This window comes from Anguilla rostrata, chromosome 1, assembly GCF_018555375.3.
Source record: "Anguilla rostrata isolate EN2019 chromosome 1, ASM1855537v3, whole genome shotgun sequence".
NCBI classification, from domain to species: domain Eukaryota; kingdom Metazoa; phylum Chordata; class Actinopteri; order Anguilliformes; family Anguillidae; genus Anguilla; species Anguilla rostrata.
Window position 1 is genome coordinate 57,564,197 of NC_057933.1, and position 27,103 is coordinate 57,591,299.

Genomic DNA, 27,103 nt, shown 5'->3' on the forward strand with positions numbered 1-27,103 from the left:
TTTGGTCATATTTCAAGTGGACGGAGTGTTGGGAATACACTTTCACCATCATCAAAGTGTCCCAAGGTCACTCAGAAAAAGCTCAGGTATTTTCCAGCACAGTCTGCACATTCCAAGTCCAAAATTCCTGGCCTACCCCCCTGGGCCTTACTACAGCCTATTCTGTCTTGTCTCATCCTGTTGACCGGGACTCACTGCAGCCAGTCTATAGCAGCAGATTACTGAGATTTTTCCCTAAATGCTGTGTTTAGGAACCTAAATATATGTACCCATAAGGCAAACCACTTGTCTACTCTTGACTCAAGACATCTGCCCAGGGCAGGGAACACTCCTCAAGGTGAATACAGTCCAGTCTGGCCTCAGCAGGGATGAGAAATCTATTGACTCTGCTGGAGTAGATCAATACCGAGGCAGACATTTGCACATTGCAGTCAACACTCTCTGTAACAGGAGAGGGATTAAGACTCATCAGAGAACCATGGAACAGATAGAGCTTCCTGCTGCTTCTGTTACTGGGGCAACCAGCTCCTGCTAGCTCGACCCTGAGAGAACCGCCCGCCCCCCCCCCCCCTTCTCCTTCTCTTCCTTTTTCCTTTTTTGATCACCTTTGCATTGTTCGGTCACTGCATGCTTGACTGCTCGCATGTGCCCCCATTGGTCATGTGTGGCACTGCAGCATGTTTGTCACGCTGCTGCTATACTGTATCTGTGTGTTTCATGTGTTTATCCTGATAAACAGTTTTGTGATGGGCAGTGAGGGTGTTGTTAATTTGAGTTGTTTGTGGGGGTGGGGTGTGGACGCTGTGTGAAAAATGTAACGTTACAGGAAAAATCCTGGTGGCTGGCCGTTCAGGATAAACATCTGAGATGCAGCACCTCACTGCTCCCGGAGGGGGCGGAAGAGAGCACGCAGTCTAACAGCATCACAAGGCACAATATAACACTCTCTGTAGAGCTAACTTGGACGTTGTCCCCTTGGGTGGGATACGCCTGCCAGGTCTGGTACAACCACTTCAGAACTTGATTGGGCCATGGTGCCCAATCAAAGGAGAGGTGGAGAAAGATTCACTGACCACAATATCTCTGTTCTGCTCAGTTCCCATGATATCAGTCTAGCAGAGTATTTTGTAATATTCCTGAGTATATATGATATTTTTTATCGTCATTTGGATCTCTGCATATCAGACATCATTTTATAATTTCCTGCTCAACAGAAAACACTCATAAAATCTCAGTGTGTTGACATAAGTCTGTAAGTACACAGCCACTCAACGCCAACACTAACACCAATCAGAGCACCACTACCAATAATCTCATGTCGCTTTAACCCTCATTGAAATAGGCTAACACAAAGAAAGATGTAGCGCCGCTCATTCATGTCATTAAGCATTAAGCCATTACATTCAGTGGCTGTGTCTATCATAGGAATGCTGAAAACAGACCCATTCCCAGTAAAGGGCATTATTATGTGAACAGTGATCTGGCCTCGCCCAGCAGGAGTAAATAGTTGCAGACCTGTATCCATTCAGGTTTCAGGACTACCAAGATATCTCAAAAGCGAACATGGTGCAGCCAGATACCACCCTATTGCAGACCATTTCTGAATGAACGGTAAACCGAAAACAGAAATGCTGGTAAAAAGGCTATTTATTGTGCCCACAGTAATTCCCATGATATGGAAATGAGCTGGGAATCAACTGGCTCACTGTAGTGGGTGAGGCGAGGGTGTCTTTTCAGGATGAGCTGGTGAGCGGTGGTTCAGAGCCCCCGCTTCCTCTCCTTTGGTGCTCCCACCCATCGTCTCTCTCTCTCCTTCTCTCTGCCTGTTTAAATATGTTTTTATCTCTGAGGACTATAACCCTTTCCCAACCCCCCCCACCCCCACCCAGAAAACCATGAGCAGATACACCTGGGAGTGTAAGACCAAAGAGGAACCCGAGTGTGAGGTAAGCAGATCTGCAGATGACGCCCCCTCCCCCTGTCCACCCCTCGCAGTACTTGGGCAACATTGTCCCGTTACCTTGTCAACCAACTGACCCCAAGAACCAACACGTGGACCCACCCCTCCACCCCCAGCTTCCCTGTGCAGTGGTGCAGTCCATTTCCTGTTTACTGCAGGTGTAATCAATTTCAGGTTCATCCTTAAACATGCAGTCTGAAATCTAATGAGTTACAATAACTAGTTAAGATGCATAACCAGTGGAAGGCAGAAAATATAAATCATTTTGAATCATGCAAATTATTACTGTTGCCCACCAAGGGTTTAACTGGCAGGCAAAATACCTTACTTATGATTTTAAAAAGATACAAGTTCATTAGTGAAATCTTTATACATTTCTCCACTATCACAAGTGATACTCTCATTAATCATTTGCTGTAATATGAAAAGTCAAGTTGATGGGTTTACAAATGGCATCTTTTCTGGATGCTGCAATTCCTTAAAGAAAAAAAGAAAGAAACGCATGACAGGGCCCTCCTGAGATTGTAGACTTCTGCTTATTTGCTTGTGAATTTTTTTGAACAAACCCTGAAAAAACCATGCCTGATTCAAGTGCTGAGGGCTCGGATATTGATTGTCCTGTCAGCTCAAGGGTGAGTGGGAGGCTGGACCCTGGGAAGGTGCTGATATAAATGAAGTGCTGGCACTGGAGACGCTATCTTTTAAGATAACTGGCTAGTTTGTGTCCATCAGCATCTCTGCTTACCCGTAAGAGCACAATTTATGCTGATTGTCATGGATTGATGCAGTGTTGGCAACTGAATTAAACCACCTAGATCCAGCCAACCGTCATATGTCCCATAGGTCCCATATCTCAGGATTAAATGCATGCTTTAAAAGTGCACACAACAGTAGAGATGTGAGCACATTGCAGAATGTGAATATACATATACAATCAATACACAACTGAAGCAGTTTGCCACCATAAGGCATTTCGGTTCCTGTTTGTATTGACCCCTTAGAGTCAGTTGGCCCTTTCCCACTAGGTTGTAGGAACTATCCGCAACAGGAACTACATGGCTCCTGGAAACACTGTTGTGTTTGCTTTCCACTGCATCTTGAGAACAGTGAAGATTATGCAAAGTGGGAGGAAGTGACAGGAAAAAAGCAACAGTTACATATAAGATGTATTGTTGTCTTTATCTATTTTTTGTAGTCCTGCTTCAGTTTTGAAATGTTTACTCTTTTGGTAGACCTTGTCCTTTAGGGCTATATTGCATTATTGAATCAGTACAAGATGGAGCTTAGGGATGGCTCATTCTTTCAGGGCACCATACTGCGGTGCATGGATGAGCTTCATGGCCTCGGATTGAATCCGGACTTTGCCATTGCCGACTTTGGCCTAAGAAACATGTCAGCACTTGTTCATCTGACCATTCATCTTCCTGTCAGGAGGAAGCTGATGAAGAGGTTGGAAGAAGCATTTGATCATAAATTTGCAAGGTCCAATGGTATTGGGTGCTTTTGTTTAAAATATCACACTGGGATGAAATGTATTCCTACCTGTGCTGCGCTGACAGTCACAGAAGAGCTAAGACTCCAGAACCGATTTTGCGGTGTAGAACATTAAATGGGCCATATCACTGTGTAACTGGACACTGCCTCTGCTACTAGAGCGGAGCTAGATCAGTATTTCTATGGAAAGTACACATAATATGACCAAAATGCAATATGTATTGATTCCTCTGACCTTCTATTAGATGCACAAAAACATCTTTATTAAAGGGAAATAGACGTGTTCCATGCTCCTTTTGTCTGGTCCTGATTGACGGGCTGTTCTGTGCTGAGCCATGTTGTGCTGTGCCAGTGAAGTTCCTTCTGTATTGACTCCAACAACCTTCCATAATGTTCATCTCTGCCATCCCGTCCACAGACCTCCTCCCTGCACCCACCCGCCATTCATCCATCCAACACGTTTGCGCATACAGACGCACACAGACACACACACAGTCACTCGCACACAATCACTTGTGCAGTTGGTGACAAATTTACACTGACTCATAATGTGGTCCATTTGAGTCCCATGCCTTTTTGTTTAAACGTATATTTCTAAAATTAATTTCTTGAGTGTGATGAACTCAAACTCATCTACCATTCAGCAGAAAACTACAGCTCATTATTTCCATGCATTCCAGCAGTTCTTACAACTTGCATTGATGCTCAATCAAAACATTAAATGTTATTGCTTTGGCCCAAGAAAGTCACACCAACCACCTACATTTTAGTACCTCTTTAAATCTGACTAATTAAAATCTAATCTAATTTGCCTTTGAATTAATGACTGCTGAAACAATATTTGGAGAACTTTATTACATTTTTTAACATCAGCAGCCATTGTCTGGCCCTAGCACATACATAATGGCATATAATATGAGTCAGTAACTATTATTATGTGATACACCAGGCTGTGAAAGCTTTAGAGCACATTCAGTTCACAAGACCATACCGGAGAGTTGAAAGGTGCAACACAGTAAAAAAGGACAAATTATCCGTGTTCAAATAAACTACTGTCAATCAAAAGAAAAAGGATCAGGTAGCCCTGTATAAGATGCATTGAGAAAAGTACAGTATTTATCAAGCAGCAGATCACGCAGTGAAAAGAGAAGGAGAGAGACATACTCATTGCCATCTTCCCCTTGATTCCTAATGACTTTGCTGTGTTATTGGGAAAACAGAAGTACTCCCCTCACCCCCACCCTTCTCCAATAAAAGAAAAAAAATTGAAATAAGAAAAGATGCTGAAACACACATTTTCCAGTTTCACGTCGATGGAGGAAAAGAAGCTCCTTATCCTGTAGCCAAAGAGGTCGGTTACACCCACATCCTGCCTGAAGTCACAATCTAGCCATCGCCAAATGGGGTAAATCTGCTCCTGTTTACTACAACTATTCAAAATGAAGGGAACACACCATTAATTCAGCAGCAGCCAGCCCACAGGGCTCCTGTCATACTGTGTGCATTTGATTGCTCTCCTGAGCTGAACGAGAACCATTAGCATGTGATAAAGGCATTTGTATCCTGCTGCAGTGGGAACAGATGACAAATGGATGAACTTGAGATGTCACATGTGCATTTTGGCTCCTTGGCAGGAGAACGCAAGAAGAAGCTGCTTTCATTCCATTGCCTTGTTGTAAAACTGCAAACTTTACAGGCATAAGAGGCTAACCTGGGAGAACTGCTGCCAAGAAACATACACTTGCTCCTACTGTTTTGATTATATGGCAGTGATTTGAAAAGTTGTTTCATCATTACATCACTAATGAGGCTGCCATATTAATTCCAGGTGTTACTGTACTGAGGCTTGCTACAAAGCAGTGCAATGTTTTTCTCACTCCCACAAGAACATTGAACAAGGCAGGAGGGACAGGTCTGAGAAAGGGGGCTGTATTGGGGCCCTGAGGGGTTGTGTATTGCTGGGGGGGAGGCTGCATGCATGCATGAGTTTGAGGGGTGGGGGGAGGGTCTTCTGATGCAGCCCCTTTAACTCTGTCTGTCCGTTGCATGTGGTCAGTTGGTCAGTGACCACGTAGACTTCAATAAGGAAACCATGATTTAAATTCTATGATGAAGGGACTGTTTAATAAGGATTGTAATACATACCCAGAATCAGTCTGTTTTCACAGGGATGTTCTTCATTTTGTGCTGGGCTGCAGTCAGCACAGAGCAGCTTCAGAGGGAGATGGAGATCAGAAAAACTAGCCACTGTGGCTATGTTCCATATGAGCTCTCAATACAAAAAGGCAGTGTCTAACATAGGTATTCTCAGTCACTTTAACCAAACTGAAGTGTGTATGTATTAAAACATACACTTTAAGTGGGCAAGCCAATGGATTGTATGACCACGATGCAGTATGTATTGAATTGTATGACCTTGTATTTGATGCACAAGAACCATCTTTATAAAAGGCAACATTTTTTTTATCTATTCATAGTAATACATTTTTTTTACATCATTAAAATTTGTATATGGTATAGCAACAGCCTCATTTGGTTTGGGTCATGATCATGGGTGGGTATGTGGTCCTTCCAGCGCCTGTGATCAGAATTTGGTGTGTGAGTGTGACGCTAACAGGCTGTCGTCCTGCAGGATGATCCTAACGCCCAGAACAAACTGGAGGACCCAGTGAAGTCCCCCCCGCCCAAGGAGGACGAGCCCCTGAACATCCAGAACTCGCTCACCCCCAAACATGAGAACAACAAGGCGGCGTGCGAGGAGAACTCCTCGGAGGTAAATTCACTACAGAACAACATGATGTAATGCCACAATCCGCCACACGCGGGCGCCTCCGCCCTGCCCCCACCCCAACCTGTCCCCGCCCCTTCGCTGCCGTCTACATCACTGTCACCACTCCCGATCAGCGCCACAGCAGAAACACTCAACAGATCCTCCCCCCCCCACACACACACACCTACTTATGTCCTGCCCTAGTCCAACCCCCTCCTAGTCCCCACAAGCCCAGCCCCGCCCTGTCGCCCTCCCCTGCCTTACTGAATAACGGCATGCGTTGGTGTATTTTGTACAAAAGAAAAAGATTTACGGGAAAAAAGTTACAAAACAAAAGCTACTGAGAGGTTTTGATGTTTGTTTGACTAATTCAGTGAGTATGTATAAATATATGAAAAAAATGCTTGGATTGATATAAAAACACAATGTGTCTTCGTTTTCATTGATGTGATTTCTAATCCTTTGATGTATTTGGGTTTTTTTTGTACTTTTTGGGAATATGGAATACAAACAGAAAAAAAATCAGACTGTTGTTGAAATAAACCTTTTTAACATTAAAGATGCAGTTCTTGTGTGTTCCTGGTCTATTCTGCTCCTCCTTCCCTTTCTCTCTTTATCTCTCTGATTAGTATTTGAAGCTATGGACTGCTTTGAGATATCGCTCCTTCCAACAAATACACACACGCACACACGCACTCTTCTGAAGCCAGTTCACATACGTGTAACTTCAGCTGCAATGTGAATGGAGTTACATTGTTTATCCAGAAGTATGTCATTGAATGATCATGAGTAATTATAATAATATTAATAATGATCACAATAATAATAATAATAATAATATCTTGTGTATGACCTGATGACTGGTACATATCTCAAAGCCCACCGAGACTGATTGTCGGGTGGTATGTGTGTGTGTCATTGTGGCCACAGTCTGGTTGTGTGCGTGTATGTGTCTGTTCGCTGCTGCTAGAGGTGCCCTGTTGATGTCACAGACATGCTCAGTTAGTAGTAGTTAGTAGAACGCTAGGCCTTTGTTCACTTACAGATGCAGATAGATATGTACTCGTGCTATGACTCTTTCTTATATAACCACCAGGAGCACAGCGGCCTGCTTTATATGCATTGCCTCCCACCCCTGACCTTTTTCCCTACATCCCTCCCCATCCCTTCACACCTTCATGGTATGAGGCCAATAGCACTCTCATCTAGAGGTTGCCCTATTGGTGAGTGACAGCCTAATACAGCCTTCTGCCATCTGAGTTAATGAAATCTGTTATAAAAAGTAAACATATGATGGTGTGCTTCTGTAAATCAGCACTTTCTCTCATCTTTTATTCCCTATTTAACTGGTTACCTTGTAAATTCTGACCGTAGTCCTTGTATTGTGATTTGTATCGACCTGTTGCACAGACAGGCATATGGGCACGGCTGTGCACATGGGGCACAGTGTGAGCTGAAGGACTGTATTTAAATCTTCAGCACCCTGGACAGCGGGCGCACTGACTGGACAGCACAGTGCTGGACACTGCCACATGCTCTGTCTGCAATGAAAGTATTCTCTCATTGCCTTTTTTGAAATGAGGTGTCTTGCCACTCAGTGCATGTGAGATTTAATAACCTCCCGAGACGAGGGCGAAAAACAATGTTGTATTTTATTGGTAAAGTACTTTTCTATTTTACGTCCTCTACACAGAACAACAGGCTTCAGCTTAGTAGAATGCAGTATATGATTCTGGAGCTTAAAACCAGAATCATATACTGCATGGGACAAAAATGGCTTTTAGAAGGATAAGTACTCTTAAAACATCTCTTGTTCACGTGAAGAAAACTACCACATGTGCTATATTTAATTTAGTCTTATTTGGAAAGTGATTTAGCATCCAACATGAAAAATATTGTGATTAATTTAATTAACTGTGTCATTGCCTTCAGAAAGAAACTGAGTTCCCAGTTAAGCTGTGTCTCGCCAAAATACACTGAGGAAAATCCCACTGTTGAGCTTGAGGGTGTATTTCTACCCTGGATCTCACCAGCTTTCATCCACACTCCTTCACCAATAGAAACCCACCTGCCTGCATGTCTCCCGCCTCTCTCTGTCCTCATCGTTGCCTGATAGTCTAGTCACCCATGATTTTCCACACACTCAGAAAACAAGTAGACTCCCATGCTCCCACGTCTGGTTATTCACCCCTCACGCTCACGCTTATACTCACACATACCCGGCCATTCTCCCAGTCTTCCATGCTCACACATGACCTGTCGCTAGTGCCCGCCCCTCAAGACTGCACATGTCAGGTCACTTACCTTTCATTTCTGCACGGGCTTACTTGTTCACCTTTCTCTCGTGCTCATATACACAATGTGAAGCCAAAAGCTGTGCCCCTGTCACTCACAGTCTTCCCGCTCAGCACGCTCTCAAATGTTCACGCCCACTCTCTGGCCTGTGCACTATTACCCATGAACCCGCACTCGGCTCAAGCCGCAGCCACACAGGCCCATGCTTTTTTACTCCAGCCTTCCCAGCACACGCAATATGCAATACACTAACTTACTGTGAGCATTTCCTTCAAGGAATTACCATTTCAGTTGATATTATAGGTTTTTATATTTTATATTTTGTTTAATGTGTTTTTGTGATGCTGTAAAATGCTTAGCAACCGCATGTATGATGTGAGCAGAGCTAGTCTTTGTTTCGCTGAGAGAACTGATATGTTGAGAGGACTGGAATAAGATTTGTTCTGTCATTGTATTGTTTCTGCCTTTGATCCCTTTGACAGTTGAAACAATGAGCTCTGGTGCTTTGAACATGCCTCCTACAGAAGCCTGTATGTGGACTATGCTGCATTCTGCTTCCCTTGCCAGGGAGCCTCCCTCCCCACAAACAAACACATGCACATGCACACGCACATGCACACACACGCAGACACACACACACACACACACACATACACACAGAAAACATTCACCACCACCACAATCTATCCCTGAGAGGAAAGCAGTGATGAATATCAATTCAATATCAATTACCTCTCTCACTCTCTCTCTCTCTCTCACGTACACACACACACACACAAACACACATACATGATCTTGTACTCTCTCTTTTCCTCTCTCTCTTGTTCTCTCTCTCTTTTGCTTGCCATCTCCCCATGTTTTTGTCTGTCTATCTTTGTCGCTTCTTGCTGACCCTGCGTTGCCAGCGCACCAGGAGGTCAGGTTTGGTATGTCCCTTATTGTGTCATTATGTGCTTTCTAATGGGGGACACCACCATCTTCACATGACTGTGACAGAGGGGCTCTGTTAGTCCTGGGGTTCTGAGTGGAATGGCAATGGGGGGCTGGGGTAGCTCAAGACCATCTCCACACAGTTTGCATGGTCTCTCATTATAAACATTCCTCTAAATTGAATTTCTGAAGCCCTGTGGGATACCATGGTAACTATGCCTGTGAAAATGGCAGCACCCAAGACTGAACGCACAGGCACTGAGCAAAATGAATATGAAGTAAACATTAGCTGCAGTGGGATGTGTTTGCCCTTAAATTAGCATCAGCAGGCGATATTTGTGATTTAATTAGCTGCAGCATTGTGTTCATGCAGGAGCATCATGATGCAGTGAAAAAAGAAGCCAGAGATATGTGGTAATGCTTGTGGCGTTGGTAAATCTTTGCAACAGGATGAAAACAGTATATGTATCTGAGAATTTGTTATTCTCCAATGCATTCATTTTCATAAACTGTATAAACATCCAATTAAAAAGATAAATAAATAAATAAAAAACAGCAGCAATGTTGCCAGTGCAAAACCATTTAATGAAGGGAAAAGCTGTATAAATCCTCTTATTTAACTGTGCAAATCCTCTTATTTAACTGTATAAATCCTGTTAGTTTATGAGATGGCTGTCAAATAATGAGTTATAAATTAGTTATTTTACATGATTTTTACGGTGTTTTGAAAAGATTTTGCCATAAGAATTGTTGTTTACAGTGTAGTCATTACATTACTCTATTACAATCATGCTATTCACTGTACAACAAGCATTATACATAATCTTGGTACCCCTGTAATGCTCAATAAGTATTGATCATGGATATTACATCTTTTAAGTTACAGCAAGATAGATAGCAATGGATGCAGAGTATAGCCAGCTGTTAATGACATTTGGTAATACATGTTTGGAAAGCAAGGCAATGTTCTCTCTTAGCAGTCACAAAAATACATGCACACAATTCTACAAAATAATTAACAAATAAACAAAATAGATCTACTTCCAAAACATAGTGAATTCAATGCAATGCACTTAGCTGGAGTATAAACCTCAGGTTTAAACCTCTAGATCACAGAACGGCATAACAACCAAAGCAGTGATCCAAAGCTGTGGAATAAGAATGTGTTGTTCCAGTTGAAATGCAGTTGTGTGGGCTAGAGATTTAAACCTGAGGTTTAAACTCCAGCTAAGTACACTGCAATTGACCCGGTGACCCAACAGAGGGCCCTGTTCCTCGCTGCACAGCCTACAAATTGGCTCAGTTCTTGGCTATGAGTTTAGTTGTGTGAGGGCAGTGGGGCAGCCTGCCATCACTGTATAAATGTGATTAATATTTGCAGGAGAGGCAGGCTTGTGCCAGTGAAACTGCATGGTGGGCAGTCTCTTTAAAAGGACCCAGCAGCTGCCTCAGTGCCCTGCCGTGTGGGGTCACTTACTTCTTTCTTTCCCTCCCCTTTTGCTCCTTCTTTCTGACAGCACACCTGGAGAGCTTAAAGTCTTTCTCACTTTGATACACATCTAACCTCTGCCCATCTCTATGTCTCAAACCCTCATCTCGCCCCACCAGTCCATATCAGTACTTTCTGTCTCCCCCTCTCTCTCCCTATTTTTATCTCCCGCTCACCTTCTGTCTATCTGTGGCTTTGTCTTCGCAATTCTCTCTCATGCCCGACCTGTTTCTCTCTCCCCCTTTCTCTCTCTCTCTCTATCTCTCTCTCTCTCGCACACACACACACACGCCACACACTAACTACAGTAGGACTGTTGTCATAGCAACCCTACCTGATGCTGCCAGCCACAGTCATTGTGAAGAAGAATATTCCCACTCTTTCTCTGAGCCTGAATGCGGGGTTATGCTTCCTAACTCCCTCATACCCCCATAAAAGGCATACATATGTGCCTTAACCTAGTGGCGATATGATGATTCGAGAACCATATTCTTTTTGAGTGCTTAAGCTGCTATATTAAAGGAATATCAATTGTGCAATATCTCAAACACATGTACGGTATATTTCATCATAAAGCGTTTTATGTATTTTTAAGTTTAGCTTCATATAAGTGAATATTAAATTTGATCATGAACCTGAACTGATGATTACTCAGTGTTTCTTTTTCCCATTGGCCTGACAGGCAGTAGGACTTGATAAAACTGACTGAAACGTAACACCCTTAGTGTATGAATGTTGGTAATATCTCATCCATATCATAATGCTTCGGGAGTTCTTTCCCTTAGCTTCTGTTTATCTTCAGCAAGGCAGCAGCTCCCATGGGCACAAGGCTTCTATCTGCCAATAGGAGTGAGGCGTGGTCAGTGAAATGAGCGGCCAGTCAGAGGAGTGGCATGACAGCATTCTGCCACGGGAAGCTCTGCGTGTGGAGATTTGGTCTCTCTGCTACCATTGGCTAGGAATGTGGTGGAACGATAGCGTTTGGATTTTACTGAGAGCCTCATGATTGGTTGAGTGGGGTTTGCAGGCACACACAAATACACACACATGCAGACACACGCACACACACACACACACACTCTGCCTCACCTTCAAACAGTCACACTAGAAGTCTGAGAAACCATTACTACAGCTGGGGACTGCACAGTGAGAAAGAAAATAAATTGGTAGAATTGAACAGACTATTGCAACCAAATTCATTCTGAGGAATGCTGACAATTATTAATGAATCCTCTCAGATGTAAATTTTGGGAACAACTGCTGCACTATAGTAAGTGATTTCCCATTCCCATGGTAACGTTCTTTTGCACACTCTGGCATCTCCCTTTGCTGTCTCTGCCCCTACATGAAACCACAGCATAATGCAATGGCACTATGGAGGGATACAGAGCAGGGATACTTACATGTTCCATCAGGGTGGAGTACAGACTCAGTTAGGCGTGGATGTGACTTTACAAAAATAGAGAACAAGCCTTTGCACGTGTGTGTTTGTGTGTGTGTGTGTGCGAGCTTGTGCAGATGTGCTGTTCTTTGCAGGGAGGGGTAACTGTCGAAGTGGAGGAGCGACTCCTAAAACACAGCAGTAAGAAGCCCCCTGCCTCCTCAGCGCTCGACCATGACGCATGCTTCCACAGACACCACTACTCCTCACCAGAGCTGGGGCGGAGGGGCAGGGCAGACAGCCAATTGGAACAGCGGGACGTCCCTCCACGGCAGGTGGGCAGCCCCATCAGCACCCGCTCCCTGCCTACCCTGCCCACCAAAATGACTCGGCCTCGAGGGGGCAAAGCATACACTTTCTGACTTGTGCTTTCCCCCATCTCCCTGACTAGAATACTCTGAAACCAGACTGATGCACTGGAAAACACTGATATAGCAAAAAGATTGATGATTTCATTGGCTGAGACACTGCAAAATACTGATTGATAAACAGCACTACTTACTGACTGCCTGTAATATGCTTATATATGTCTGCATCATACCGAATGAAGTATTGTACTGTACTTTACAGATACTGTTACTATATATCCCCTGACATATTTATGATGTTCTGACAGTTAGACTATGATATATTGACTGATGCAATTCACTGTGATTTATTACCCAGACTCAATTGATACACTGTAACATGATGGAAAGCAAATTGTGGTTTACTGACTGATGAACTTACATACTGGCAGATAAACCATAATATACTGACTGATGCACTTTAACATAATAGCAAATAAACTGTAATATACTTGCTGATATAATGAATTCATATAAATAGTCCTACTCTGGCTGATGCTGATGTATTATAAATTACGATCCTGTTGATCCAAAACAAGTGGACCAACTCATTAGCCACAAATAGGGTAGTCCAGACAGCAATGTACTGAGTGGCATAATAAGACTATAAAACATAACAATCTTAATGGCTCTCTATGAGTGCAGGCTGGGTGGTGGTTTCAGGTGTAAGCTCTGGCTATGTCATAAGCCAGACAGGAAGTCCACCTCATCCCACCAGGGTTAAGATGTGTTTAAGTCGGCCAGGGTTTCTTGTCTACTGCTGCCTTAGTTCCACCCAATAGTGGCTTTTTGTGTCTGCCCTCTCCAGTGCTGCTATGCGGACCACAGGGTGTAAAACATTTCCTAGATTGCGGGTGTGTGCACTGGAGGAGTGCACGTCCATCAGCTACAGTGCTCATAGCATGTATGTGTGGGTGAGACAGTGAAGAGAGGCAAACCATAATGCTGAATTACTTTGACCTGACAATTAAGGGTACCTACACCACGATATCACTGTGAATGTGGCATAATATATTATGAGAAATCAAATATCTGGCTACATAGAAACTACAAGATATATATAATATTTTGACAAACTTTAATATACTATATGTATTGACCTGAGAGAGATGGTGATAGGATATATGAATATGGTGGTTAAACAACAGTTACTCATGCTAAGGAATGGCCACATTCCTAGACAATCTGTGTGCAAAAGCTTTCTGATGTTCATAATCTTGTAATGCTATTTACTTGAAATAAACTTATAAACTTCCTTCATCTTCAAAGGGGTTTTACTGTTGTACTTGCCGTTCATCACAAGGAGAAAGGTCTTTGAAAGGGAAAGGAAACAGAATAGCGTAAGGAGCTGCATGGAGAAAGAAAGGGCAAGGGAGTAGTACTCACCACAGAAATCAGTTAACTAGTAATCTTGAAAAAATGTAGCAAGTGTAGCATTTAAAAATATTGTTTCCCTCTCATTTGAAAGTGTGTGTGTCTATGTGAATTACATAAGCATACTGTGTGCATTTGTATGTGATTGTATGCAGACTGTGTGAGCCTATGTGTGTATGTGTGAATGTAAGTAAGTAGACTGTGTGTGTGTGTGTGTGTGTGTGTGAATGCTTGTGTGCATGCGTGTGTGTGTGACCACTTTTGGCATTTCCGTGAGAACTCTGTGTGTGTGTTAAAGTTGAAAATACATAACTTTATTTAAAGTTGAAATAAGGACCACTGGAAATTAGACAATGAAATACAATTGTAGGCAAACATGCAGATTCAGCAAACTCCTGGCAGTTGAGTGAGCAGTGAGGTTCAGTGGAACAGTAGTGAGGAATGGAGGTCACTGACTGCCACAGTTTGGCTGTGTGACCCAGATTTTCTGAGCAGTGAAGTGCAAGACTGATGCATACATAGTGTGTGCATATGATTACCTATGGCACTGACAATTAATTGTGCTTCTGAATCAAGGTATACTGCTGATGAAAACAGTATTAAAGATCCTGGGGGGAGCTGTTATTGTTGCACAATTGAGAGAAAACAGGCCAGTGGAATAGATTTGCATCGTAAATTAATTAAAATGACTTTGCATGCATGTGTTCTGCAGAGAGGCAGTGGACATCTTTTTTTAAGCCACTTTATTTACACAATAGTCTGTCAGACCTTGATGTAATTTCATCTGCATTTAATTCCATGTGAAATCAACTGAGTCTGGATATCTCAGACTTGAACTTCAAAACGAGATCATTTACAGTGAAAATAATATAATTAACATTACATTAACATTCCATACCATGTGTAGAATACAATAACAGCCTTCACGCAGAATACAATAACAGTCCTTCACACTTGTAGTAAACCAATAAACACCAGCCTGTGTGATATTCATGTATGCTTGTACAATGCATACATAGACATCTGCATTTACGGGGCACTGTGCCAAACATATATATAAGTCAGAGCTATATGTGACCCCCTCTCTCTCTCCCCCCCATACCCATTGCCCCCTGGTCTCCCCATGTGTGAGCAAGGTGGTGCATGGCTGTCACAGAGAAAGGTCCGGGTGGTCTCCCTGGCTGCAGGGCACTGGGCCCTTTTGTGACACAGGGATTTAATTACCATGCACCATTAGCCATCCTGAGGTACAAAGACACTGGCCCGATCTGGGAAAGACATATGCTATTGGCAGGGACGAGAAGCAAGCGAAGAGGCTTATTGCTGAGAGAAACCTCAACCATCACCCCAGCTCTCACAAACCCAGAAACATCGCCGCTAACTCAGCCTGCTATTGTCAAGCTTTGAAAGCTGGCCAAACATGGCAAGGAGATGGAAAAACACCATAATTCAGGATTAAACATTCTTCACACGGGCACTTCCGAGTCTGGAAAGCTCTTAAGTTAAAATGAACCATGCTAGCCCAGACAATTTTATTTGGGGCCACCAATCTTGAATGCTGAAAAGAACAGCAAGACAACTCCCTGTTTATTATACAACTGGAGTGAGCCTGAGGGATGTAGGCAAAGACAATCAAAAACAGGAGGCATTTCATGGGAAAAGCTGAAGCCAAACCAACAGGGATCTTAGGTGTCCTCTGGTGGCAATATAGTGTACTACAGTTTGGGAGGGGCCTGAACATTCAAATCGGTTACACAAGCTATTTTTGGCACATGGTTGTGTATTGGATTTGTTTTGTTTTTAAAAGGTTTTTTTTTTGGGAAAATCAGGAGCCAGATTCATTCACTCAATCATGATGATTCTATTAATATATCATAACATAATGACGAGAACAGGCAATTCAGCCCAACAATGCTTAAATTAGCTTGGCTACAGGCCCAAAACTGCTACAGTAGCTCTTAAAAAATAAATAAATAAAAATAATGCATGACTTTTAGAAAAATTGACACCCTAATTGACATCATACTTCATATGGTTTGAAAAAAATGTAACTGACAAATATGATATTTAGGTTGGATATCTTACCATATGAGATAACTGTTAAATAAACTGTTTTCTTTAACAAAATGAGAAAGGAGCCATGATTAAGCTAAACAAAAACAAAAAAACATGACAAAAAATATGAAACTGATTATATCTGTAATATTTATTTTAAGGTTGTAGCTTACAGTCTTTAGTGTATGGTCTAGTTTCAATCTAATTCAGAAATTGATCCAAAAATATCCCTACAGAAAACAATGTGATGTAAGTGGGTATACATTACAGAGACAGAGTTGAGAAGTAGCACAGGCATACTGAGGGATGATCCATCACTGTTCTGGTTTCCATGTGTTTGCATGCTCAGAAAATGTACAGCTGACTCGTTTCTATGAAATATATGGAAGCTTGAGGAGGTACCATTGTCCTCTGATACGCTCTCCCCGTCCCACAAACGTTGGTGCTGTGCAACCACTTTCACATTCCCCACAAAGAGAACAAACATCTCATTTGCATCAAGGAAGAAGTGAAGTGACAGAATGCAAAGGAAGTGGGGGTATTTGGCCCCCTCTCTGCTTTACAGACCCCTCTTTGTGTGTTCTCTACTCAGCCCTCTCTGCCAAAACCCTGTCCTCCCCTCCATCTCCCATCTCATGTCATTACCCCCCTCCTTATGTTGACAGCCTTGAACAGTTAACCTGGTAATGCAGCAGTAAATGCAGGAAAGTCACAAGGGTCTAATCACAGCCACCTGTTCCTATCACTCTTGTTATCATTCATATTCTCAGTCCCTCTCTTCTCCCTCTCCTCTGATTGGCTCTTGCTCTCCTGCAGCACTGTCCTGTCACACTGTGTTGTCTATACTGTGGATGAATACATAATAGCTTTGAAGTGAATGTTTTGGAGGACTGCACATTCTTCAGCTGGAGTGCCCCTTGGATGCATATTGAATATCAGTCAACTGAGGTAAATGCCAATCCCAAATTGTAGAAAATTGTTACAAAATTGTTTCATAAAAACACTCCATCAGATTTAATATTGAAAACACATGCCCCAGCCATGGCACTATATGCGCCATATTTCTGCTGTATATAAACACAGATTTCCCCAGAATTACTGAAAAAAACCAATTGACTGTTTCTCTGGTACTATTTTACAAATGTAGTTCAATTCAAATCTGCCCTTGATGGGCTCATGGATCTCAAGCAAACAGTATTGGAAAGCTACTAAGATAATTATTATTATTATTGCTGCTATTACATTATACTATTGCATATTCCACTATTAAACCGTTGCTGCATGCAGAGATCTATGTCTGCTTCAGGTGTTCAGTGATTGCTACAACAATGTAACAAGCACTAACACACTCAAAAAAAAACCGAACATTGTTCACATGTTGGTGACGCTGTTGCCCCCTGCTGGTGATCCTTTGCTGCTCACTCGCTCTTCTCTCTCCCAGTGATTTCGAGTCCTGCCTTGATGAGCTGATGATGCCTGAAGGCTTCCACCTGCCTGACCCTATACAAGCTGTGGTACTGCTTAAGAAATGGCTGCTCCTGGTGTGTTGCAAATAGAGCTGGGAGCTTGGTTGCTGGTGTGTAACTGAGCTCAGCCGGGTCTGAGGTATTTATTGTTAACCTTTAATTTAAACTGTGACCAAACTTCTTGGCAGGCTCTTGTTTCTTCTTTTTAAAAATATAATTAGGAGTCAGCCAAGATAGTATGTGCAAGACTTTTTGTTTCTTTTTTTTTGTTCCAGTAAGTCAGATCTCTTCTCTCTGCTCTCAGCAAGCCTCAGCGTAGTTTTTTTCTATTCGTTTTAGGTCACTTTGTTATGTTTACATTTCTGTTTGAATGTAAAAATAAACCTGCCATTTGTTTCTGGTTGCACTCAGTGCATTTCTTAATTTTAAATTGAGCAAGTTAACTGTTTGTCATATAGGGCAAACTTCCTGGTTATTGCTAAACTTGTGAGTATCAGGGGTCACATAACACATACAACGCTTCATTCAACAAGTAACTTTATTGAGATACCCCAAGACGACAGAAGTTACAATTTGCTAATCTGAGTTGTATCTGGAATGCGTGTTTGGGACCTGCTTTGGTCCCTCATGAACAGGCTCACACGATGGTGCCAGAAAGACAGGAATCACTGAAGGAATCCAGACAGCTTTGCCCGGGAGTGGTGAGCTTTCAGCATCAGCTTAAAATGATCTTTTTGGGGAAGAAAATAAAGACAAAAGATTGTCAGAAGGGAAAGTAATAGGAAAATAAAAACAATAAAACCGCACATGGTTTTTCACTTGGCCATCAAACAAAACTGTTCATACGAATTAAGATTAGGATTCACATTAGTATCCTACTCATACCATCCTCATACATCTGGGGCCTGTATCACGAAGCAGAATTAGTGAGTTAGCTCGATGACCGCAGTGAGTAAAACCCAGAACAGCTATTTTTAGTTTGATCCATGTTCCAGATTTGGGAGGGTTCTGGGTTTTACTCCATGCAGTTATCCAGCTATCTCAGTCATCCTGCTTTGTGATACAGGCCCCTGTTCTTGGTGTTTTATTTCGTCAGAACCTATTTGGTAAATCATGCAGTTGTGCATGCATTTTTACACCAGGCCGGCCAGTGGAGGATGGGCTCCCCTTCCATAGCCAGGTTCCTCTCAAGAATTCTTCCCATTGGGGATTTTTTTCTCACCACCATTTAAGGGTTTTCTCCCCACTGCAAGTTTTTTTTACCTCATGTACTTGCTATTTGTGAGTTGAGGCCTGGTGTTTTTTCTGTTTGTTCTTTTTGCTCTGTCGCTTACCTTGCTACTCTGTAAAGTGTCTTTGTGAATGTTCTCTGTAAAAAGCACTATACAAATAAAATTGAATTGAATTGAACTGCATTGGGTGGGGACATAAGGGCACGGCTAAACTTGCAAATATCAGTAGGTTTTAAATCATAAAGGTATCTGCAGCTACCTGCATGGGTGCTGCTTGCATGGGAAAACAAACACACCTATCACATCCTTTCGAGATGTGCAAGTGAATGTTCAATTAAAATTTGCAAGGATGGATTTTTATTGCCCCAAATCTCTTTTGGTTGGCAGTGTTTTGGGCCATTGCCATTGAATGCAGCTCTGATCATTTGTAGTGAGACAAGGAGACTTGATTTGGCCTGGCCCCCAACAAGGAGGAGCTGTACTGTACTCCTCCTATTGTAATTCCAGGTTTGATACAGATGGTGAAGCTGCCTCCTGTTAAGTGCTATGTTTTTTTTTTTTGTTTTATTCTTGCATTACATTCACAGAGTCACATTCCAATCACTTATTTTATCCATCCTAGTCTCCTCAGTCCTCAAGAGGCTTAGGAATTGGTCTGCCATCTTTAAAGACATTCCAATCCGTTAAATGCTCCTAGGAGCAGCAAGGAGACAGGAGGTGCCTGGAGGATGCTTCACCGAGGGTACACGAGCGCAGCCTTTGAGTCTTTTTTCAGAACACGTGACATATAAATGATCCACCAGCGGATCCAGCCCTCCACATCTGTCTGTAATTGACGTGGCTTCATACTGATGCTTGGCTGAACAAGGGCATTCTATTGGTTATAACATATTGCCTTGATTTCTCCATCCTCGTATCTCATCCTTGCATCTCTTCCTCGCATCCTCCATTGGGTGGAGCTAAGATGCGAGGAAAGGACGCAAGGAAGAGATGCACGGAGTGAAAATAACCCTTTGTATGTCAGCTGTTATTGCTGCTGTCATACTGTCATGCGATCTAATGGTGAGTTTGTAACATATTTGTGACTCTTGAGGAATAACAAACAGGTAGGTTAAGTAGTAGTTAAAATAGTGTCATTAGAACAGCAAGTGGGACTATGTGGAAGACAGAATACCTGGTGAGCGCATCTCCAATAAATTTGAGGGGCCTGGGGCGGGTAGTCCCCTGTAAGGAGCCTGCCGATCATAGTCAGCCAGCTGCTCGGTTCTGCTCATTCCTCGAGAGGGCTTCATGGTGTCCAGCCTCTTCAGGAGAGCCTGAGGACGAAATACATCCATACCTTCACAAGCACATGTCAGAACATTAAAGCATGTAGAAGCTGTTTGCTGGTACGTCCAAGGAATGTACAACCTGTATGTGCTTCAGGTAACAAGTAATACTTTCATTCACTTCTTATTCACCAATACCTTACAAAAATATCTTTTTAATTTCATGAATTTCCACACTGTCAGTGTGTGTGGGAAGTGAATAATCCAGCTCCACAAAGGCTCATGCCAAACATGCTGAGGCCTGCGCGTCGGTTCATTCTCAACTCAATCTAAAGCAATTAAAGGATGAATTATGATGGTACAACCCCTTGTGCTTACATTGAAACTGCTTTGTGTTTCAGATCTTATTAATATGTGTACAGACAGCACAAGATAAGAACCACTGTCTGGGAGAATAATGAATGTAACCAACTTCTAGCAATCAGTTCAAAAGTGCGTTGAATACAGTACTCATGAAAGGCAGAGAATAATATTTTCTTGGGCCATGTTCAGTTACCCCGATCCAAGAACAGAGAGCATGGAGCCACAAGACTGGGTACAATGTCCTGGTTAACACAATGCACAATAATGGAGAATTTCATTTGAAACAAATTTAACTACACTGTGGTAATGACTCTCCTTAATCAGTATTTTCTAGGGTATGTGTGCATACATTTATGCATGCCTGCACACCATAAAGAAGCAGTAGGCTATAATGCATTGCTTACTTACCTATTTCCAATGTGTAACCTTATAACTGTTCCAAATTATTACACAAGCCTGATAAACATTATTCAGAAATCGTGAATTCTATTTATAACTGAAAATAACGAGAAAAGTCCAGTTTAAAACAACAGCGTTTAACTAGTATTGAATTTGAATAATTTCTGTTGCCAATAGGCCCGACGTTACGTAAATACACGCCACCCTTGGTAAAATGAACCATATTAGGACAGTTTGCATGGTCCGTCCCGCATTGTCTCTGGATCTTACCATAGCCTACTGGGTTAGCTTATAAGGTTATTTTGTGTCAGCATTGGCCTATTGTAGTTTTAAAAACACATTTGATGATGATGATGATGATGATGATGATGATGATAATATTAATAATAATAATAATAATAATAATAATAATAATAATAATGGACAGAAACAAGCAAACAGAAAAACGACTGAAGCATCCCACTGTGAGGACTAGTAGCCAGTTACCGTTTAGCAAGTGAATAAGACACAATTGCCCTCTTGCCCTCTGGCAATTTTCCAATTGGAGTATGCCTACTTTCGCCTACTCATAGGCTGTTACAATAACTGGAATACGTAACAAAATCCATTTCCAATCCAATGCCTAACCTACACAACCCATCAAAACATCAATGCCAAATATAGCATCAAAAAACCGTTTTACTGAATACCCAAATGAATATCGCCTTAGGCCTACCTGGTTCTCCCTGTCAATTCTCTCCATTTCACGTTTCCTATTGACTGCGCTGTGATAGAGGCGTGTAATGCTGGGCTCGGGGCGTTGTGACCTCTCTTTTGCTTTAGCCTGTTGCTCTTGTTCTCTTGCATTCATATCATCGTCTTCTTTTCCTTCATCGTTGCTGTCAAAAAACTGCTCTGTCTCTCCATCCTGATCTTTGTTGGGAATGGCTGCCTGCCCGGCAGCGTCTGAGTCCGTAGACCTAAAAATAAAACATTACTTCAGTTGGTAGCCTATTAGATGGTTATTGTACCGCATTAACTAATAACAACATCTCACTGCTAAATCAACTTCATACCACTTTTTGTTGCATCTAGACGAGCCTACTATAAATATAACCCATGCAGGCAATAGCGGTCATGGGGTGGCCATGGAAATTTATTTTATCTTTCAAATTATTGTGATGACTCACACGGAGGAGACAGTGGGATTAGGAAAACAGCATGCCATCGTAGTTCGTGTAATCAATCATCCGACTCTGCGCTGGCTACTTCATAAATATATATTATGCACGGCGCTATCATTGTGACGCCACAGCTATCTTGACAATAAGTCGTCAGGTACATTTTTTATGTTTTCCTTGAAACACCTATTTAGAATGTTTGCGGGTAGGGAATTTCATAACAACTCGAATTACAGCGAATATGTCATAATGGAGCACTTATAGAACATGCAAGCTTAAATTATCTCGTAGGCCTACTTGCTTTCTTTCCCCGCTACGTTCTGTGTAAAAACTTAAGTTATACAACTTCGTTTTAGAAACAACTACATGTGAATACACGTTTCACACTACTTGGGCTAACAACAATATTTCCAAGGATAGCCCACTGAGACAACAACAATATTATCATTATATAATATTATGAGCATAATAATAATAGTAAAGAATCATCATTTTAACCCTAATAGCTCAGCATATCAATTTTCATCATAACTTAAAATATCAGTTAGTCTTACATTGCTGAGCCTTCCAGCCCCACAAAATAGGTTTATGATATTATGGCATATTGGCAAATAGTTCGGATATTACTCTGAAGTAGTAGGCTACTAGTTAGTCTGCTTGAACTCTAAGGGTTTAATTTCATTCAGTATTCAGATGCTGAATGTTATGTTTTAGCTTTCATATCTAAGGGGCCAAGGAAGACTATTTCTGTTTCAAATGTAAAGTGAAGTTTATGCTACACAATATGAAACACTGTTTATTTATTTATTTATTTATTTATTTATTTATTTATTTATTTATTTATTTATTTATTTATTTATTTATTTATTTATTCGTTTGTTTGAAGCACACAGCAGCCATGTAAGATCACGTTATAAACATTTATAATTTTTCTCAATTTGAAAGACATTTGGGGTACTATAAACCTCGGGTTGGAGTGCTTGCCACATAGGGCAATATCGAAATAGCTTGAATATTTGATACATGGACCGTTAAGCTTTTTTGGATGATCGCTTTAGCCAGAATTCACGGTTTAAAAACTACTTTTATTTTGGCAGTTGCGTAGGAAATTGCACCGGAAGTCTATTGCCTGGCTTGGAACTACTGCTCGAGGAGCTAGCAAACAAGCTCTGCCACATGGGTTTTGGAAAGAGTGAGACATAATTTGTTATGATAACAATTTATCGATCGTCTTGTGATATTCAAAACTTTTGTGGGATTCATTCTACTTTCTACCGCCCCAAACGCAGACCTCACACAGACCGTGAACGCGATGGCCACACAAGACCGTAAAAACGCTGTAACGTTACTCTGACCATGAGTAAGCATCATATTTGCAGTCAGCTTAGATTCACGAATCGTAATGTGAATCGATTTTTTGTCATTTATTTATATTAGCTTGCTGGCCTAGTACTTGAAGTAGCACTACGGTTAAGTCTGATAGCTCGACAGCTGGCGAATTCCACGTGCGTTAATGGTGATTGCAATATTATTTTTTTCAGCTTCAAAGTTTTATTTTGGACAGACCATCTTCGCCAAGTGGCGTCATCAGCAAGATGTTTTCCGAGCTGGATAGCATCCTTAATATCAGTCCGGAGAATTTCCCGCAGGTAACTACATGGCTAGCTCGTGCCTAGCCACTGGGGTTAGCTAGCTTGCTACGGTTTCCAGGTCGGGTGTTTGAGATGGACGTGCGTTGTTTGCGTTTATTAGCTGCACTAATATTGTTTTTGTGGCTCGGTAAAATTGTATTTATATATTTTTTCAGACGGAGTTTACTCTTGTATCTGACAGAAAAGCGGATGCATCGTTTCTCATTCACTACTTCCTTTCTTTCTATTTGCGAGGTGAGTGAGTTAGAAAAAGGACTCCCACTAGTGTTTTTACAAAATATATTAGTTGATAGAACGTTTTATGAAACAAGTGCAATGCTTAACATGCTCCACAAGCACAGGACTAATTGCACAGGAAATTGACAAATTATGGCAGACCTTATTTAAATGCAGGTCTTTAACAGTCAGGTTGTAATTAATACGTGTGTGCATTTATTTCAGCGGGCTGTAAGGTGTGTTTCCTTGGGCTTGTGCAGTCCTTCAGTCACTATAGTGCTGTCAGCCAGAGATTGGTAAGTACAGTACCAAATGCATCGTAATTTGTCTGTGTGTATGTGTGTGTTAATTTTGTGTGCTTGTGTCCAGGGTGTCAGTCTTATCCAAGCCAGGGAGAAAGGGCAGCTGGTGTTCCTGGAGGGGCTAAAGGGTGCTTTGGCAGTTCTACTAGAGGAGAAGCCCAACCCTTCAGCACAAACACTGGGCTTCCTCAGGTATCACTGACTACTCAAAACAGTTGTGATCAATCTTTCAGCGCTGTTTAGTTGATTCTTTTGCCTGGTTTGTGTACAGCCACTGGTCAGGCTCTACTTTATTTTGCATTGGCCACAATGTGTTTCTATGTCTCTCATCAGTGTCTCTTGGTTGGTTTGCTTTGTGATATGCAATATGACACACTGTGCTGTGCCCCCAGTCCTACTTGATTTTTTTTCTCCCTGTCTTGTTTTATCCCCTACATCCTGTCTCTTCCTTCCCACCTCTCTTCTCCTCCAGGTCTCCACATACTGGCTTGCGGGGACTGTATGAGTTTGTACAAGAATCTTTAATGACAAAGGGTGAAGAGGGAAAATGGGGCCCACCTGTGCTGATTGTAGATGACCTGACAGTGTTCCTGAGTCTTGGTGTAAGAGTGGGAGCGGTACTGGACTTCACACACTATTGCAGAGCTTTTGTGTGCTCCAAGCTGCAGGTGATTGACCTATGGACTGTATAGATTTGTGACTGCAGTACTTATACATAGACTAACAGATTTTACTACACATACTGAAATTAGTACATTTGCAGTAGCCTGCCCAGATACTCTGTAGATGCACACAGAAACCATGATAATTCACTATCCATAAGTTGTGTAGCAACAGTGAGCAGCTCACAGACCTAGCTTGCACATTATCAATTTTACCAGTACTTGTACATAGCCACTGATGAACACCCATAGATTAACGCATGCATAGACAAACTCTCTGTCTTCTGAATAGGTAAAATTGTATTTATTTTTGGAAGCTTAGGGAATTTTCACAGAATTATTAGCTTAAGATATGTATGATGTGTACAAGACTGAGATCTACATGATATTATTATGGAGAAATGACAATGAATTTGTTGTTCTCATAATGATATGTCTGTAATCTGTCTGTAAAATATGGTTTGTCTATCCAGGGCAATGTGGTGATGCTAATTAGAGGTGAGGAGGAGGAAGGTGATGAGGAAGGCTCGGAATTACTGTTGAAGGGCCTCACTCACCAGTGCAGCCTGGCGCTGCGAGTGGAAGGGCTCCCTACTGGCTACTGCAGAGATATCCATGGGCAGGTTAGTGAGTGAGTGTGGAAATGTGTGTGTCTAACAAATATTTTTAAATATGTGTTCACTCACTTCAAGTTTCTAATCAGTAAGAAAACGGCCAGTTTGCCATGTTTTTACATTTTTCCAGATTTTTTTTTTCTGTAAAAATGTTGGGTGAAATTACGTGAGTGAATTTTGTGGAACAATCGCATTGAAGAAACATATTTCCAGTTTCTCTATATGAGAACTACAGAAAGCAAGAAAATTGTGAATGATTATTACGCCGAGCGACCAGGTATAAATTGTAAAATAACCTGAGACTGTGGGTTCTGCCCCAGATGGAGGTGTTCCGGCGGGTCAGTGGAAGTTGTGTTGGAGGGCTGAAGACTCACAAGAACCTCTTCCAGTTCAAGGTCCATGACAAGGGCGCATCCTTCTTTGCCCGGGGCACCTCCAGTGCTGTGCTCTGATTCCCCAACCACAATGGTCCTCCTCCAGAGACCCAACAGCCTGGCTATGACCAGTGCTGGAGGGTAACAGGGACATGTGCTTCCCTGGACACACACACGCACGCACACACAAGATGGCCTTGGATGCTCTGAGAAGAATGCCAGTCCAGTGGCAACAAGTATCTGATAAAAGATACTTTGCCTTCACAAACGTGGAATTATATTGTCAAGAGTTCATTGCCAGGAGGGCTGACTTATTTGTGACAGCTCACTTGTGATATGTTTGCATATGTATGCACATTGGCAGATTTAATTTTTTTAAATGTAATTCAAACTGGTAAATGTTTTATGGAGTAAGGATACCATGCAGGTGAAGGCATTACAGAAGCATAATCAGCATAGTGAAAGTACACTTAATGTGGTATATAATGCAGTATTTAGGCAGAAAACTCCCTCTTTATATTGTATGAAGCTCTTGGAAATGGAGGACTGCAATACAGCAGATACTCAAACACAAACATCCACCTCTCAGGTTACAAACGAAAAAAAGCAGCAGTCTAAGGTACATAATAAATGCCAGGACCAGTGGACTCTTTATTGTATCTGCTTTAATAAATGTGTTTTGCTAAACATCATTGTGTGGAGCAGTGGTTGGAGGTGAATCAGCTGACTTAACACGGGGTGGGAGGGGCGTGGTGTGACTGGGGAAGGTCCACTACTTAATTTATAATAATCCATTAATTCTTACCCATCAAAGTAAACATGAAATAAATGTTGTGTTTATTATTAAAGTCTGATTACTGGTTAGGGAGGTTGTGTCAAAGGTAATAACTGCAAGTGGTAATTAACAGAGTTGAAGAATGCTACAATTATGAATTTGCAAGCTGTAAGGACATATTGGATGAATGGTACAAAGATTTTTGGTTTCTGTCCCAAAATTTGACATGGTATTCCCTATCTTAGAGGTCACCATAAAGACAGGTTTCATGATGATCACCCGATTGCTAAGCTGGTCACATGCCCACTGACAACTGATTGGCTGATGGCTATTAGATATTAGATATGGTAGATCTCATTGTACATCCAGTGGGAGACTGACACCAAGACACTGACACCATAGCATGCAAAGTTTCAGCTTGATTGTTCAAGCAATTGTGGAGTTTGAGGCATTGTAGTCCATCGA

General features: G+C 41.9%; 3 protein-coding genes across 13 annotated transcripts in view; 2 read left to right on the plus strand and 1 right to left on the minus strand.

Annotated features, from left to right (window-relative positions):
* LOC135259749 (chondroitin sulfate proteoglycan 5-like) overlaps positions 1-13,931 on the plus strand; it is a 36,423-nt gene extending 22,492 nt beyond the window's left edge. For 2 of the 9 annotated variants that reach the window (XM_064344462.1, XM_064344501.1), the window contains exons 5-6: positions 6,087-6,227; positions 12,475-13,930. In XM_064344462.1, the coding sequence (XP_064200532.1) occupies positions 6,087-6,227; positions 12,475-12,741 (408 nt within the window). In that variant the 3' untranslated portion in view covers positions 12,742-13,930. Of the gene's footprint in view, positions 1-1,889; positions 1,947-6,086; positions 6,784-12,474 lie in introns of those variants that run through there. The other 7 variants (XM_064344524.1, XM_064344516.1, XM_064344485.1 and 4 more) reach the window with 6 other exon arrangements.
* Positions 13,932-18,141: 4,210 nt separating this feature from the next.
* Positions 18,142-22,278, minus strand: LOC135241955 (cilia- and flagella-associated protein 97-like). Its single transcript, XM_064312769.1, has 4 exons — positions 22,053-22,278; positions 21,599-21,842; positions 20,028-20,169; positions 18,142-18,351 (listed from the first exon to the last, which is right to left on the minus strand). The coding sequence occupies exons 1-4, from the start codon at positions 22,088-22,090 to the stop codon at positions 18,287-18,289; spliced, it is 489 nt and encodes a 162-aa protein (XP_064168839.1). The 5' UTR covers positions 22,091-22,278; the 3' UTR covers positions 18,142-18,286.
* An 819-nt stretch (positions 22,279-23,097) lies between these two features.
* Positions 23,098-26,552, plus strand: elp6 (elongator acetyltransferase complex subunit 6). 3 transcript variants are annotated; one of them, XM_064344545.1, is made up of 9 exons: positions 23,115-23,235; positions 23,333-23,403; positions 23,585-23,692; positions 23,851-23,929; positions 24,137-24,207; positions 24,281-24,405; positions 24,686-24,881; positions 25,349-25,498; positions 25,810-26,552. In XM_064344545.1, exons 3-9 carry the CDS (start codon positions 23,639-23,641, stop codon positions 25,939-25,941), a joined length of 807 nt encoding a protein of 268 aa, XP_064200615.1. In that variant the 5' UTR covers positions 23,115-23,235; positions 23,333-23,403; positions 23,585-23,638; the 3' UTR covers positions 25,942-26,552. The 3 variants fall into 3 exon arrangements, with proteins under 3 accessions (XP_064200625.1, XP_064200615.1, XP_064200606.1); XM_064344555.1 differs by lacking the exon at positions 23,333-23,403 and having other exon boundaries at positions 23,098-23,235; XM_064344536.1 differs by having other exon boundaries at positions 23,162-23,403.
* Positions 26,553-27,103: the final 551 nt, after the last annotated feature.

Excerpts from the sequence above, each read along its gene's own strand:
- elp6 (XM_064344555.1), top strand. The coding sequence starts at position 23,639 with ATGTTTTCCGAGCTGGATAGCATCCTTAATATCAGTCCGGAGAATTTC. Across the intron at positions 24,208-24,280 it reads GTGCTGTCAGCCAGAGATTG|GGTGTCAGTCTTATCCAAGC; the intron begins GTAAGTACAGTA and ends GCTTGTGTCCAG. Across the intron at positions 24,406-24,685 it reads CAAACACTGGGCTTCCTCAG|GTCTCCACATACTGGCTTGC; the intron begins GTATCACTGACT and ends CTTCTCCTCCAG.
- LOC135241955 (XM_064312769.1), bottom strand. The coding sequence starts at position 22,090 with ATGGCATGCTGTTTTCCTAATCCCACTGTCTCCTCCGT. Across the intron at positions 21,843-22,052 it reads AATCCCACTGTCTCCTCCGT|GTCTACGGACTCAGACGCTG; the intron begins GTGAGTCATCAC and ends TTTTATTTTTAG. Across the intron at positions 20,170-21,598 it reads GAATTGACAGGGAGAACCAG|GCTCTCCTGAAGAGGCTGGA; the intron begins GTAGGCCTAAGG and ends TTTCGTCCTCAG.